Source organism: Triticum aestivum, chromosome 5A, assembly GCF_018294505.1.
Source record: "Triticum aestivum cultivar Chinese Spring chromosome 5A, IWGSC CS RefSeq v2.1, whole genome shotgun sequence".
Classification (NCBI taxonomy): domain Eukaryota; kingdom Viridiplantae; phylum Streptophyta; class Magnoliopsida; order Poales; family Poaceae; genus Triticum; species Triticum aestivum.
Genome location: NC_057806.1, coordinates 590,715,005 through 590,730,195, shown reverse-complemented (window position 1 = coordinate 590,730,195; position 15,191 = coordinate 590,715,005). Strand labels below are relative to the sequence as shown.

Genomic DNA, 15,191 nt, shown 5'->3' with positions numbered 1-15,191 from the left:
CCACACAATTCAAGCAAGCATGCAAAAGAGTATATGGGCAGCGGAAAGTAAAGCATGCAACTTGCAAGAATGTAAAGAGAATGGTTTGGAGGATTCAAACGCAATTGGAGACACGGATGTTTTTGTCGTGGTTCCGATAGGTGGTGCTATCATACATCCACGTTGATGGAGACTTCAACCCACGGAGGGTAACGGTTGCGCGAGTCCATGGAGGGCTCCACCCACGAAGGGTCCACGAAGAAGCAACCTTGTCTATTCCATCACGGTCGTCGCCCACGAAGGACTTGCCTCACTAGCGGTAGATCTTCATGAAGTAGGCGATCTCCTTGCCCTTACAAACTCCTTGGTTCAACTCCACAATCTTGTCGGAGGCTCCCAAGTGACACCTAGCCAATCTAGGAGACACCACTCTCCAAGAAGTAACAAATGGTGTGTTGATGATGAACTCCTTGCTCCTGTGCTTCAAATGATAGTCTCCCCAACACTCAACTCTCTCTCACAGGATTTGGATTTGGTGGAAAGAAGATTTGAGTGGAAAGCAACTTGGGGAAGGCTAGAGATCAAGATTCATATGGTTGGAATGGAATATCTTGACCTCAACACAAGTCTAGGTGGTTCTCTCTCAGAAAATGTGTATTGGAAGTGTAGGTATGTTCTGATGGCTCTCTCCATGAATGAAGAGTGGGTGGAGGGGTATATATAGCCTCCACACAAAATCTAACCATTACACACAATTTGCCAAACTCGGTGGGACCGAATGGTTAAACTCGGTCGGACCGATTCAGCAAACCTAGTGACCGTTAGGATTTTCGGTGGTACTGAGATGCAACTCGGTAGGACCGATATGGTTAGGGTTAGGGCATAACGTAATCTCGGTGTGACCGATTACACAAACTCGGTGGGACCGATTTTGGTAATAAGCTAACCAGAGAGTTGGTCAGGTAAACTCGGTGGGACCGATTCGCTCATCTCGGTGAGACCAAAATGTTACAAAAGGGAAACAAAGAGTTTACATTGCAATCTCGGTGGGACCGATCGCTCATCTCGGTAAGACCGAAACGTTATGAAGGGAAACAGAGAGATTACAATCCCATCTCGGTGAGACCGAGATCCCTATCGGTGAGACCGAGATCCCTATCGGTGAGACCGATTTGCCTAGGGTTTGTGGCAGTGGATATGACATTTGAAACTCGGTGGCGCCGGATAGAAAGAATCGGTGGGGCCGAGTTTGACTTTTGGTTTAGGTCATATGTGGATGTGGGAAGGTAGTTGAGGATTTTGGAGCATATCACTAAGCATTTTGAGCAAGCAAGCCATTAAGCAACACCTCATCCCTCCTTGATAATATTGGCTTTTCCTATAGACTCAATGTGATCTTGGATCACTAAAACATAAAATGTAGAGTCTTGAGCTTCAAGCTTGAGCCAAACTTTTTGTCCTTAGAATTTTGAGGGATCCACTTTCCTCATCCATGCCATGCCATTCATTGAGCTTTTCCTGAAATATTAATCTTGGAATAATGTTAGCTCAATGAGCTATATGTTGTTAGGAATTACCAAAACCACCCAGGGATAGTTGCACTTTCATAGTCACTTGGGATGTGACCTTGAGTGTTAATCACATAGCGATGTGAACTGGATTATTGACTCTAGTGCAAGTGGAAGACTGTTGGAAATATGCCCTAGAGGCAATAATAAATTAGTTATTATTATATTTGCTTGTTCATAATAATCGTTTATTATCCATGCTAGAATTGTATTGATAGGAAACTCAGCTACATGTGTGGATACATAGACAACACCATGTCCCTAGTAAGCCTCTAGTTGACTAGCTCGTTGATCAATAGATGGTTACGGTTTCCTGACCATGGACATTGGATGTCGTTGATGACGGGATCACATCATTAGGAGAATGATGTGATGGACAAGACCTAATCCTAAGCCTAGCACAAGATCGTGTAGTTCGTATGCTAAAGTTTTTCTAATGTCAAGTATCATTTCCTTAGACCATGAGATTTTGCAACTCCCGGATACCGTAGGAATGCTTTGGGTGTACCAAATGTCACAACGTAACTGGGTGGCTATAAAGGTGCACTGCGGGTATCTCCGAAAGTGTCTGTTGGGTTGGCACGAATTGAGACTGGGATTTGTCACTCCGTGTTACGGAGAGGTATCTCTGGGCCCACTCGGTAGGACATCATCATAATGTGCACAATATGACCAAGGAGTTGATCACGGGATGATGTGCTACGGAAGGAGTAAAGAGACTTGCCGGTAACGAGATTGAACGAGGTATCAGGATACCGACGATCGAATCTCGGGCAAGTATCATACCGATAGACAAAGGAAATTGTATACGGGATTGATTAAATCCTCGACATCGTGGTTCATCCGATGAGATCATCGTGGAACATGTGTGAGCCAACATGGGTATCCCGTTGTTGGTTATTGACCGGAGAGTCGTCTCGGTCATGTCTGCGTGTCTCCCGAACCCGTAGGGTCTACACACTTAAGGTTCGGTGACGCTAGGGTTGTAGAGATATTATTATGCGGTAACCCGAAAGTTGTTCGGAGTCCCGGATAAGACCCCGGACGTCACGAGGAGTTCTGGAATGGTCCGTAGGTGAAGATTTATATATAGGAAGTCCAGTTTCGGCCATCGGGAAAGTTTCGGGGGTAATCGGTATTGTACCGGGACCACCGGAAGGGTCCCGGGGGTCCACCGGGTGGGGCCACCTATCCCGGAGGGCCCCATGGGCTGAAGTGGGAGGGGAACCAGCCCCTAGTGGGCTGGTGCGCCCCCCATGGGCCTTCCCCTGCGCCTAGGGTTGGAAACCCTAGGGGTGGGGGCGCCCCACCTGACTTGGGGGGCAAGTTCCCCCCTTGGCCGCCGCCCCCTTGGAGATTGGATCTCCTAGGGCCGGCGCCCCCTAGGGGTCCTATATATAGTAGGGGGAGAGAGGGTAGCCGCACCCAGGTCCCTGGCGCCTCCCTCTCCCTCCGTGACACCTCTCCCTCTCGTTGGTGCTTGGCGAAGCCCTGCCGAGATCCCGCTGCTTCCACCACCACGCCGTCGTGCTGCTGGATATCCATCAACCTCTCCTCTCCCCTTGCTGGATCAAGAAGGAGGAGATGTCTCTCCATTCCGTATGTGTGTTGAACGCGGAGGTGCCGTCCGTTCGGCGCTAGGATCATCGGTGATTTGGATCACGACGAGTACGACTCCATCAACCCCGTTCTCTTGAACGCTTCTGCTTAGCGATCTTCAAGGGTATGAAGATGCAATCCCTCTCTCTCGTTGCTAGTATCTCCTAGATTGATCTTGGTGACACGTAGAATTTTTTTGAATTATTGCTACGTTCCCCAACAACATATGCCTTGTCATGTTTAACTCTGTCGTGTTTAATTTAGTTATACATAATGTGATGTTTAAGTATGAAACCGTCATGTTCAATTTCGTCAATACTAATTTCAATGGCTATATTTGGTTGTTAATTTATAGTTAAAATGTGCCTTGTTAATTTCAGCTATGCACAATGTGATGTTCAATTATGCAATATGATGTTCAAGTATGATTTGTCCAGTTCAATTTCACCAATACCAGTTACAATTGCTATATTTGATTGGTGTTAAGCATGTTGTATTAAACATGTCTATCCATTTTTTACTTAGTGACTTTACTACCGTGTTAACTCTTTGCAATGAAGCTATCATTAGGAGATGATGTTGTTTACCATGTCTATATTTGGTGGATGTTAAGTCTATTATAGTTAACATGACTTTCCATCTACTTATGCAGGTTCACAATGGACGATGATGTTATTTACCATCGAGGTTAGTTGCATCCCATGTCTTATATTACATCATTGCGCAATTGCAGTTTAGCTTCTAACATTTAGTTGTTGCTTGTAGGCACATATGTTAGAGGTACAGTTCCACGATTCGACCCATTTTGCGTATGGGGCAATGCAGCATTCATGGATCATAATCAAGTGAGGAAACAAAGAAAGATTGTTAGGAGAAAGAGATGGGTGATGAGTGAACGCTTTATCCATGATGACCGTGAATTTTAGGATGATAAGAAATCTGTTGCCTTATTTTTCCTGCCCACAATAAGCTATTAAACACAAATATCTAAATGTTTTCCAATTTTTAGTGGTTTCCAAAGCAGTTTACTCAAGATTACCTCACAAACTACATGATCGGTGCGAAGGCAAGGAAAATTAAAGTATATCACCCAAACTACCATGATGATGGTCTAGAAATCTTCTTGAAGCCGGTGAATGGGCGGGCAGTCATCACAAGGGATTGAACTAAAGTTGTATGTGCCTTCAGCATGGACGAGAAAACAATATCGGCATTCCACTTCTTCACCTTCTCCAACAATCCAAATGATTTTTGCCTCACTCTTTACCGCCTCTAATTCTACTGTGGTTTATCATTGTTAATTTCTTGCTTAATTCTTTAATTCTTGAAGATATTGTATTGCGGTTTGATTTATGCATTTGGTTGTTGAACCATTGTAAATAGGGTATGTATGATGGATATGAAATATGTGAATGCTACAATTTATAATTTAAATATGGAAATTTACAGTTCAAATTCTGGAGGATTATAAACTGTAGGGAGTATATTATCAGGAAACAAGCAGTTGTGCAGCTGGTCATTATGGTACACATGGCTAAAATAAAACCGTGTGCGATGGAAATATATAGCACACATGTTTCACTGACGAATAACGTGTGTGATTATCCATAATAGAACATAGGTTTCTGACCTTTAAACATGTGTGTTGATGGATCATCGAACATGATGCACTATCGAAGAGTGTGTGTGTGTGTGTGTGTGTGCTAGGAACACCTATCACACACACTCATTAAGAGGAAACGTGGGCGATAGTAGTAGATTAAATGTTTGGGATAGACATATTTTTGCACATGCGCCATGTCAAGAAATTGTCTCCGATGTCGTCTGCATTGCAAACGTTACGTCAATGTAGAGCGTGATCGATAGATGTATCATTTCACACAATTTTTAGGTAGTTTTGTATATCGCAAACACGTTCTTTAGGCATAGCGTTTGCGATTCCCTTGTCTTTGCATACAATGCTTTTGCTAGAATGTCTACGTCCTCGAGCCCTATCAAAGACGATTATTGGATCGTGTGCGATGGGCACCCCTGATCGCACACCTTAGCAAGGCGATGGTTCGAACCATATTAGTGAAAGGGCTTTTACACCATTTGCATAGGACTTAACTGCAGTAGTGTGACATGATATCACACTAGATGAAATTTGAGAAACCTCCTTTGGTACAACAACCATTTTGGTCCATTAAATGCTTTTTGACTTATAGAAGTACCTGGTTTAGCACTAAGCCTGCCATCAATAGCATAAGAACTAAATAGCCCACTGTTATAAGTTGGATGACTCTTTGTAGCATGCTTTTTCAATACCCAACGTTCTATACACCCCGCGTGATGAAGTAACTCATGGTGTCATTATATTGCAGTAAATCAATAAGATCGCAAATCTTTTCTTCTAGCCCTCAAAGAAATGTACCGTGGTCGCCTCGACAGACTCACGTACAGCTGTATGGATCATCCGATTGTTGTCCTGTGAAGAAACTTTCCCCATTTGATCCCACTCCAGTAAATTTCAAAGTTGTTCATGAGGGGGTTGCTCGGGATTACATTCTTCATGGAGGTTGCGAGTGCTTCGATGGCGGACCAGCGACAAGTCCGCGGTGTTACTGCAAAAATCATCCTCCCCCGCCATGCAGGTAGTGGGTGTCGGCTGGAGGTAGGGCCCCAATGGTGGGTGGAGGATGTCCTATGATGGTCGCGCAATAGATGGTTGTCGGGGCCGTGGCAAGAACTCATTCAGCTCCACCGCGTCATAAACTTCCTCGCCCCACTATTGCTACTAAAAATCCAGAACTGACACAGCAGGTACGCGACCCGAGATACATATACATGGTCTGATTTAGTTGTGGAGGTCCAGGTCATTATGTTGATAATTGCATCAAGACGAAATCATGCTTTATCTGTAATCAAGAAGGTCGCAATGTTAACAACTGCGCTGCTTGGACTCAACTTCACCATTGCTACATATTTTTGTAGTTCTGTTCTCGGGTTATGCTTTTATCATACAAATGTTCTAGTGAGAGACGAAGCTAAGTGGCTCAATTCCAGAAGCTATGTTGTTATCAATGTTGTCAAAGGTGGGATATCTCAAGAGGATTTACTTACAAATTTGTCTACCATTTTCTACAAGAATAAATAGTGGCCTTGGCAAATTAGAGTTATTGAACCCAAATCTTTTTTGTTAGATTTCCTCATTGGAAAAATTGTGAGGATTTGATTGAGTTTCAACTTTTGATCTTCATGACAATGGCGTCTGCGTTAATGTGACTGAATGGACTGGCAGTATTGATACTTTTGTTGAGAAAATTAAGGCTTGGGTTAATTAAGGTTGATGGGTTACCCACCAAATGGCATTCTTGGAAAGTCTTGGCTCAAATTATCACCTTTTTGGGTATCCTTGTGGATTGGAATGACCTTATGAAGAGCTTTTATGCTAGTGTGTTAGGATCAACATTGCTTGCAGTGATCCAGCTAAAATCGCTTTTGAGAGGCTTCTTGAAATGAAAAAGAGGTTGTATCCGTTTTCTGTACTATAGAATGTTCTGAACAAATGGGAGGAAATGATCCTAATCATGATCTTGGTCCTGATGATATTGAGGTTGGGAATCTTGAAGCATTGGGTGATGATTCGGTTGACACAGACTTATTGAAAGATGATGATGAACCCATAGATGAACTTGACACAACTAGTAGGAGAGATGACCCAACTGGAAAACAACTTGGGCTGGTGTGGAGTTTCACCCTGCCTTTTTTCTGAAGTTTTTACTTCTCAACATGTTATTGCTAATGTTGGGACGGTTCATGTTATTCCTGAGCTTGTTACACATAGTGTTGTTTCTAACACTATGGCTGAATTGGAATTGGACCATAAGATGTGTGTTGACCCCAACGAGGGTACAAAAACCCCTCTCCAGGTTAAAACCGCTCACAATGTGGTTGATACCCCTGTGTCCATCCAGAAGGTAAACCGCTCTGAGATCCTCGAGCATGTGGGTGATTCTGGGTCTGAAATTGATGAGAATGAAGTTTATTTGGAAGATGGAATGGGAGTATTTGAGGGCCCGTTCTTGATGCTTTGGAAATAATGTCTATTGGAAAATCTGCCCAACCTGCTGCATATGATGTTCTTGGCAGCTGTCTCCTGAAGGAGGTCTTGTTTGAGAAGAAACTTGTGTTAACACTAGCAAGTGGGATCCAGTGGTTATACAAAGGTCTAATACCATGAACCATGACAGAGAAAATGTCATGGCTAAACTTGCTACCAACAAGATGAAGAAAAATTTGGAGATCCCCCTACTTTTGAAGGTAAGTCATCTACTGAGTTTTCTTGCTCTACTTTGGGTAATCATGCATGTGTTGTTCATATTATTTTATTGTTGGTAAAAACTGCATGATAAAATTAAATCATTAGTAACATGGTCACCTTAGAAAAATTAAGTTGTCTGGATTTTTCTACTCAAAACCCGGAGATATCTTTACCAAATGTGCTTGATGATGATAGTTTTTCTGAGACTGGAGTTTGTACTCATGTTGTTTGCATTTTTGCTGAATATGGACCGGGGGCACTTTTAATTCTATAGTTTTGCTAGATAATGCAGCTAAGTCACGGCCTTGCAATCTGTCTCACCCCTTTAAGATATCACGATGGGAATGTTTTGAAACATATGTGGTTTAGGTTAAGATGGCAAAACACAACGCCTCACAGATTTAATTACTAAATACAAACTTGATTTTGTTGGATTTTAAGAAACCAAACATGAAATCACTGCCGATGGTTTCCTTCATAGTATTATTGGTCACATGAATTACTCTTATCACTTATTGCCTTATGTTAGTACTGTAGGAGGCATCTCGCTAGGCCTTGACGGGGATGTCTTTGAGGTTGTTGGTTGTAGCAATAAAACTTATTTCAAAGGAATCTCGGAGGATTCTAATCCTTAGGATTTCTTTTGCCTACATGGGTTGTTTGTTTCGTCTCATTGCAAACCACATGAATTTTTCCTTAGTATTCTTTGTACTAGATCAACAACAATTAGTATAGATCAAAGGGTGTAGCAAATTTTTCATCCACCCCAACTTTTTTGAAAAAAAAAATCCTTCGTTCCTCTGCACAATCAAACATCCTCACATCCTGTAGTATCGATCATGTCATGCCACTCTATTCCTACTATTCCCGTGTTTGGGAAATCATGTGAATTGAAGAGGCCGTCACCGTTTAGTCGTTGCGGTAATTTTTTTTGGAACTAAGATGTTAAATGTAAACCAAAAATCAGTTTGGTTTCATGCCTGGGAGGTCGACCATGGAAGCCATTTTCTTGGTACGACAACTTATGGAGAGATATAGGGAGCATAAGAAGGACTTGCATATGGTGTTCATTGACTTGGAGAAGGCCTATGATAAGATACCGCGAAATGTCATGTGGTGGGCCTTGGAGAAACACAAAGTCCCAGCAAAGTACATTACCCTCATCAAGGACATGTACAATAATGTTGTGACAAGTGTTCGAACAAGTGATGTCGACACCGATGACTTCCCGATTAAGATAGGACTGCATCAGGGGTCAGCTTTGAGCCCTTATCTTTTTGCATTGGTGATGGATGAGGTCACAAGGGGTATACAAGGAGATATCCCATGGTGTATGCTCTTTGCGGATGATGTGGTGCTAGTTGACGATAGTCGGATGGGGGTAAATAGGAAGTTAGAGTTATGGAGACAAACCTTGGAATCGAAAGGGTTTAGGCTTAGTAGAACTAAAACCGAGTACATGATGTGCGGTTTCAGTACTACTAGCTGTGAGGAGGAGGAGGTTAGCCTTGATGGCCAGCTGGTACCTCGGAAGGACACCTTTCGGTATTTGGGGTCAATGTTGCAGGAGGATGGGGGTATTGATGAAGATGTGAACCATCGAATCAAAGCCGGATGGATGAAGTGGCGCCAAGCTTCTGGCATTCTCTGTGACAAGAGAGTGCCACAAAAGCTAAAAGGCAAGTTCTACAGGACGGCGGTTCGACCCGCAATGTTGTATGGCGCGGAGTGTTGGCCGACTAAAAGGCGACATGTTCAACAGTTAGGTGTGGCGGAGATGCGTATGTTGAGATGGATGTGTGGCCACACGAGGAAGGATCGAGTCCGGAATGATGATATACGAGATAGAGTTGGGGTAGCACCAATTGAGGAGAAGCTTGTCCAACATCGTTTGAGATGGTTTGGGCATATTCAGCGCAGGCCTCCAGAAGCTCCAGTGCATAGCGGACGGCTAAAGCGTGCGGAGAATGTCAAGAGAGGGCGGGGTCGACCGATTTTGACATGGGAGGAGTCCGTTAAGAGAGACCTGAAGGATTGGAGTATCAACAAAGAGCTAGCTATGGACAGGGGTGCGTGGAAGCTTGCTATCCATGTGCCAGAGCCATGAGTTGGTTGCGAGATCTTATGGGTTTCACCTCTAGCATACCCCAACTTGTTTGGGACTAAAGGCTTTGTTGTTGTTGTTTGTTCCAATGATGTGTGAAACCATCCTGCTTTAACCCCATCCACATCCCAAAGAAAATGGGAGCAAGGCAGGCACGACACGGTCAAAACCCAAAAGCATGGGCACCACCGGCAGCCAACAAAACCCATCTTTCCGAGGGCAACACGGTCCAATCCCAAACGATTTTCTTTCTACAAAAATAAAGAAAGGGAGGAAGGAATTATCAGTGGAGGGGCAGCGCGAGGACGGGGGAGGCGACGAGGAAAGTGCAGCGAAGGAAGCAACAGAAGGGGAAGCGGGGGGAGGACCGGCACCAGCACCAGCACTCCAGCAGCACCAACCAAAAAACGGAGGGAGACAACAGACAAGGCGCAGCAAAAATATCGCCCCCGTCCCCCCCGACTTCCCCGATATCGCGCGCGCGCCCGGTCTCTTCTTCTTCCCCATGTGAGCTTGCCTTGCCCCTCCCTCTCCCCCCCTCCCTCCCTCGTCGGTCGTCGCCTCCGCTGCACCAACCACAGCACCCCCGGCCGCCCGTCGCCTTCGGCTGGGCGGAGATGGTGGCCGCTCGCCGGAGCACCGCCGCCGTCCTGCTGCTCCTGCTCCTGCTCGCCGTCTCCGTCTCTTCCTCGCCCCCGTCGCCACGTGGCCGGGAGCGGGACAGATCGGCGCTTCTCCGGCTCAGGGACGCCGTCCCCTCCTCCGGGCTGCTCCGCCGGTGGTCGCCGGGCGCGGACCACTGCTCCTGGCCGGGGGTCGCCTGCGATGCGAGGTCCCGGGTAGTCGCCCTCCACGTGCCCTCCAGCTTCCCGCGCGGGAGCGGGAGCGGGGTCGCCGCCCAGCTGCCCACGTCGGTCGGGCTCCTCACCGAGCTCAAGCACCTCTCCCTGCCCTCCCTCGGCCTTTTCGGCGAGATCCCCGCGGAGATCTGGCGGCTGGAGAAGCTCGAGGGGGTCAACCTCGCCGGGAACTCGCTCCGGGGCGCCCTCCCGCCCGCCTTCCCGCCGCGGCTGAGGGTGCTCAACCTCTCCTCCAACGCGCTCAGCGGCGAGATCCCTGCCTCCCTCTGCAGCTGCACGGAGCTGAAGTTCTTGGATCTTTCCGGCAACCGGCTCAACGGGTCCGTGCCGGCGGTCGTCGGCGGCCTCCCCAGGCTGAGGCAGCTCGACCTGTCCCGGAACCTTCTTGCTGGGAGCATCCCCTCTGCTCTGGGGAGCTGCACGCAGCTCCGCTCGTTGCGCCTCTTCTCCAATATGTTGGACGGTTCCATCCCACCAGAGCTTGGACGGCTGAGCAAGCTGCGGGTTTTGGACGTATCCGGTAACAGATTGAGCGGTCTGGTGCCCAGGGAGCTAGGGAATTGCTCAGGTTTGTCGGTTCTCGTGTTGTCGAGCCAGTTTGATGCAGTGAAATCACATGAGTTCAATCTCTTTGAGGGAGAGATTCCGGAGAGTGTCACAGCTTTGCCAAAGCTTAGGTTGTTATGGGCGCCGAAGGCGGGCCTGAAAGGGAATCTCCCAAGCAATTGGGGAAGCTGTCAAAGTTTGGAGATGGTCAATCTCGCAGGTAATTTACTTGCTGGAGTGATTCCTAGGGAGCTAGGGCAGTGTCGAAACCTCAAGTTTCTCAACCTCAGTTCCAATAGATTGTCCGGTTCGCTTGATAAAAATCTTCATCTGCATTGCATGGATGTGATTGATGTCAGTGGCAACAAACTCTCAGGCTCAATTCCAGCGTCTGCGAACAAAGAGTGTGCGTCACAGCAACCGTTGGATGGCGTGACATCTGGCTATTCTTCACCCTTCATGTCCCGAGCTGTAGCACAACTATCATTGGGTTACTGTGAATCAGGAGAGTGTTCAGTTGTATACCATAATTTCGCAAAGAACAAGTTTGGAGGCCGTCTTACATCCTTGCCTGTTAGCGCACACAGATATGGAAACAGGACCTTGTATGCATTAATTCTTGATCACAATAACTTCACTGGATCATTGGATGCAATTCTGTTGGAACAGTGCAGCAACTTAAATGGTTTGATCGTCAGCTTCCGAGACAACAAGATATCTGGTGAGCTTACAGAAGAAATCTGCTCAAAATGCAATGCCATCAGAGTTTTGGTTCTAGCCGAGAATCAAATTTCAGGAGTGTTACCTGCTAACATTGGTTTGTTGGGTGCTCTTGTAAAGATGGACATCAGCAAAAACTTTCTGGTTGGTCAAATACCTGCCAGTTTCAAAGACCTCAAGAGCTTGAAATTTCTCTCGTTAGCTGCAAACAATATCACTGGTCAGATACCGTCCTCTTTGGGGCAGTTGAAATCACTGGAGGTTTTAGATCTGTCATCTAATTCTCTCTCTGGGAATATCCCTAGTAATATTGTGACACTGAGAGGCCTCACCACACTTCTGCTGAACAATAATGAGCTCTCTGGAAACATTGCCGATCTTACCCCTTCAGTATCATCACCGTCTGTTTTTAACATTTCATTCAATAACTTGGCTGGGCCGTTGCATTCGAATGTGCGAGCACTCAGTGAGAATGATGGTAGTCCAGAACCTGAGAATACACCCAGCGATGGTGGAGGCTTCACCAAAATAGAGATTGCCTCAATAACCTCAGCATCAGCGATTGTTGCAGTTCTCTTGGCCCTGATCATCCTTTACATTTACACTCGTAAATGTGCATCAAGACCATCAAGGCGTTCTAACAGGAGAAGGGAAGTGACTGTTTTTGTGGATATTGGTGCTCCTTTGACATATGAGACCGTTGTACGCGCTGCTGGCAGTTTTAATGCAAGCAATTGCATTGGAAGTGGTGGCTTTGGAGCAACATACAAAGCTGAGATTGCACCAGGCATTCTGGTGGCAATAAAGAGGCTCGCTATTGGAAGGTTCCAAGGTATTCAGCAGTTCCAAGCAGAGGTGAAAACTCTTGGAAGGTGTCGGCATGACAATCTTGTAACGCTCATAGGGTACCACCTCAGTGATTCAGAGATGTTTCTAATTTACAATTTTCTGCCCGGCGGTAACTTGGAAAGGTTCATACAAGAAAGGACAAAGAGACCAATCGATTGGAGAATGCTTCACAAAATTGCTCTAGATATTGCACGTGCACTTGCATACCTTCATGATAATTGTGTCCCACGTATTCTGCACCGGGATGTGAAGCCAAGCAACATCTTGCTTGACAATGAGTACACTGCATACCTTTCTGATTTTGGATTAGCAAGACTACTTGGGAATTCAGAAACTCATGCAACCACCGGTGTCGCGGGTACTTTTGGATATGTTGCTCCAGAGTATGCGATGACTTGCCGTGTTTCTGATAAGGCTGATGTGTACAGCTACGGAGTTGTACTGCTTGAACTTATTTCAGACAAAAAAGCACTGGACCCTTCCTTTTCTCCGTATGGAAATGGATTCAACATAGTTGCCTGGGCTTGCATGCTTCTGCAGAAGGGCCGAGCTCGTGAGTTCTTCATAGAAGGGCTGTGGGATGTGGCTCCGCATGATGACTTGGTTGAGATTCTGCACCTCGGTATCAAGTGCACTGTGGACTCTCTTTCTTCTAGGCCCACAATGAAGCAAGTTGTTCGGCGACTAAAGGAACTCAGGCCACCCTCTTACTAGAATTTGCAACTCTAGTATGGCATACGTCTCAAGACTGAGAGTAAGGTAAATTGAGCAAACTTTCCTGGAAGTTCATTTTGTTTAACCTCTCAACCAAAAAATGATGGATATGAATACGTTTTTTTGGTGGTGCAGTATTTATATCGCATGCAACTGTAGTTTAGGAACTGTGAATGCACATAGAAGACAAGTTCTACATAAATCTTCTCATTTGGTATTTTTGCTCAACTGCTCATGTTTGAATGCTGTTAATTTATGTTGTCCGTAGTTTGATGATATTGTTTTCTCTTGTCAACCTATAATATGTCTGCCCCTATTAAATTGTTTGGTGTTCACATACATGGAGTATCTAGCTTGCTTAATACAATTTTGGAAATAGGCACAATAGCTTTCTGGTAGAAGTATATCATGATTCATAATCCTATGAATTTGATGTGTGAGGCTGTACCATTTGTGAGTTTTTGTGATCTCCATCTTTCATTTGTATTCCGATCATTATTGGTACTTCAACAAACTTAGTGCACTCGAAACTTGAACCTAAAACTGTTGATCACTAGCAACCATAATTAATTCCTTTATGTTAACTATGTAGGCTAGACTGTTCTATGGCCCTTTGTTAAGAAACAATGTTTTTGATGGATACTTGATGAACAAATCTGCGCCTGCAGAAAGCAACTGCAGTATCGGAGGGATGAATTCATTGATCCTGATCAACAGATGATTTGCTGTTAAAGTAAGTCTATATTCCTTCCGCATGGTTCCGTACATAGGCTATATATAATTGCCTGGTTCTTCTAGATGATATTGAAATGTTGATGATACATGCCAATTTTCGGTTGCATTATCCTATAAAATATGGTGCTGTTAGTTATTTGGAATGGAAAACTATGAATGCACGTTTATGATAGGTTTATTTATTTGGCGCACCATGAATCCATGGCATCTTTTCTATTAAGTACTGAAGCTCTGATTTCCTGCATGTAGGCTGTTGGGGATTCTGTTTCACCACAACTGCCAAGGATACTCCTGGGAAATTAGTGGACACGGTATCCACGTCATGTCCTCTGGTCATGTCATGTCCTCCGGTCATGCGGTCGATGACCAGCGCCATGTGCAAAGATTGGATTACTGCACGGCATAGCGGTGCCGCTGAAATGGCCGTCGCTCGAAGGGACTCCAAGGGGAAGTGCTGCTGCGCCTAGCATCGCTGTACGTGACAACCTTCCCCTGAAATGGTATATCCTTGTTTCCTGCCATGACAGCAGTCCCCTCTACGGTTGTTGTGCACAGTTGACTTAACATGATGACACCCTTCTCCCCTCTCCCTTTGCAGCGATGCGGCATCATCGACGCCATGAAAACTTGATTGCGCGTCGTGGTTCATCGGCCTTGTTGTAGTTCTGCCGCGATCCTCAAAACACGGAGGAAAGCCTGCCTTGTCCTGTGGCCTCCTCCATGGGTGAGGAGATAGAATGGCTGATCTGAAGAGAAGGGAAACCTCTGTTCTTCAGGTGGAGTGGAGGCCCGGAGCAGCGATTATTGTCGAAAATCGCTTGATTAGCTGACTTGGCCTTTGTAACAGCATATCGTGTCCTTGCTGCTTTCTATTAAATAAAAGCAGGGCCATGTAGCCTTTTTGTTATATATCTAAAAAATAGTGTATCGTTTCCTACACTTACAGCAACTGACGGATAATTGTCAAGATGCGTAATATTTTGGGCGGCAATGGCATGCCTCAAACAGACGACAGATATATTGAGTTGGCTGTCTGTATCACGAAAGTGAAGAATTTTTCTTTTCTTTGTTGAGTTGAGCGAAGGATGGAAGTACTCCCTCCGGTCCTTTTTACTCTGCACATTGGATTTGCTAAAAGTCAAACTTTGCTAAATTTGACTAAATTTATATTAGAAATTATTAGCATATATAATATCTAATAAATATAATATGAA

General features: G+C 45.3%; 1 protein-coding gene across 3 annotated transcripts; it reads left to right on the top strand.

Annotated features, from left to right (window-relative positions):
* Positions 1–9,895: 9,895 nt before the first annotated feature.
* LOC123105063 (LRR receptor-like serine/threonine-protein kinase RPK2) lies at positions 9,896–15,044 on the top strand. 3 transcript variants are annotated; one of them, XM_044527044.1, is made up of 4 exons: positions 9,896–13,287; positions 13,911–13,975; positions 14,227–14,477; positions 14,576–15,044. In XM_044527044.1, the coding sequence occupies exon 1, from the start codon at positions 10,171–10,173 to the stop codon at positions 13,240–13,242; it is 3,072 nt and encodes a 1,023-aa protein (XP_044382979.1). In that variant the 5' UTR covers positions 9,896–10,170; the 3' UTR covers positions 13,243–13,287; positions 13,911–13,975; positions 14,227–14,477; positions 14,576–15,044. The 3 variants fall into 3 exon arrangements, with proteins under 3 accessions (XP_044382979.1, XP_044382981.1, XP_044382980.1); XM_044527046.1 differs by having other exon boundaries at positions 9,898–13,287; positions 13,835–13,975; XM_044527045.1 differs by having other exon boundaries at positions 9,911–13,287; positions 14,227–14,451.
* The last annotated feature ends 147 nt before the right edge of the window (positions 15,045–15,191 follow it).

What these genes read in the sequence shown, in the direction of transcription:
- LOC123105063 (XM_044527044.1), top strand. Translation starts at nt 10,171, where the DNA reads ATGGTGGCCGCTCGCCGGAGCACCGCCGCCGTCCTGCTGCTCCTGCTC.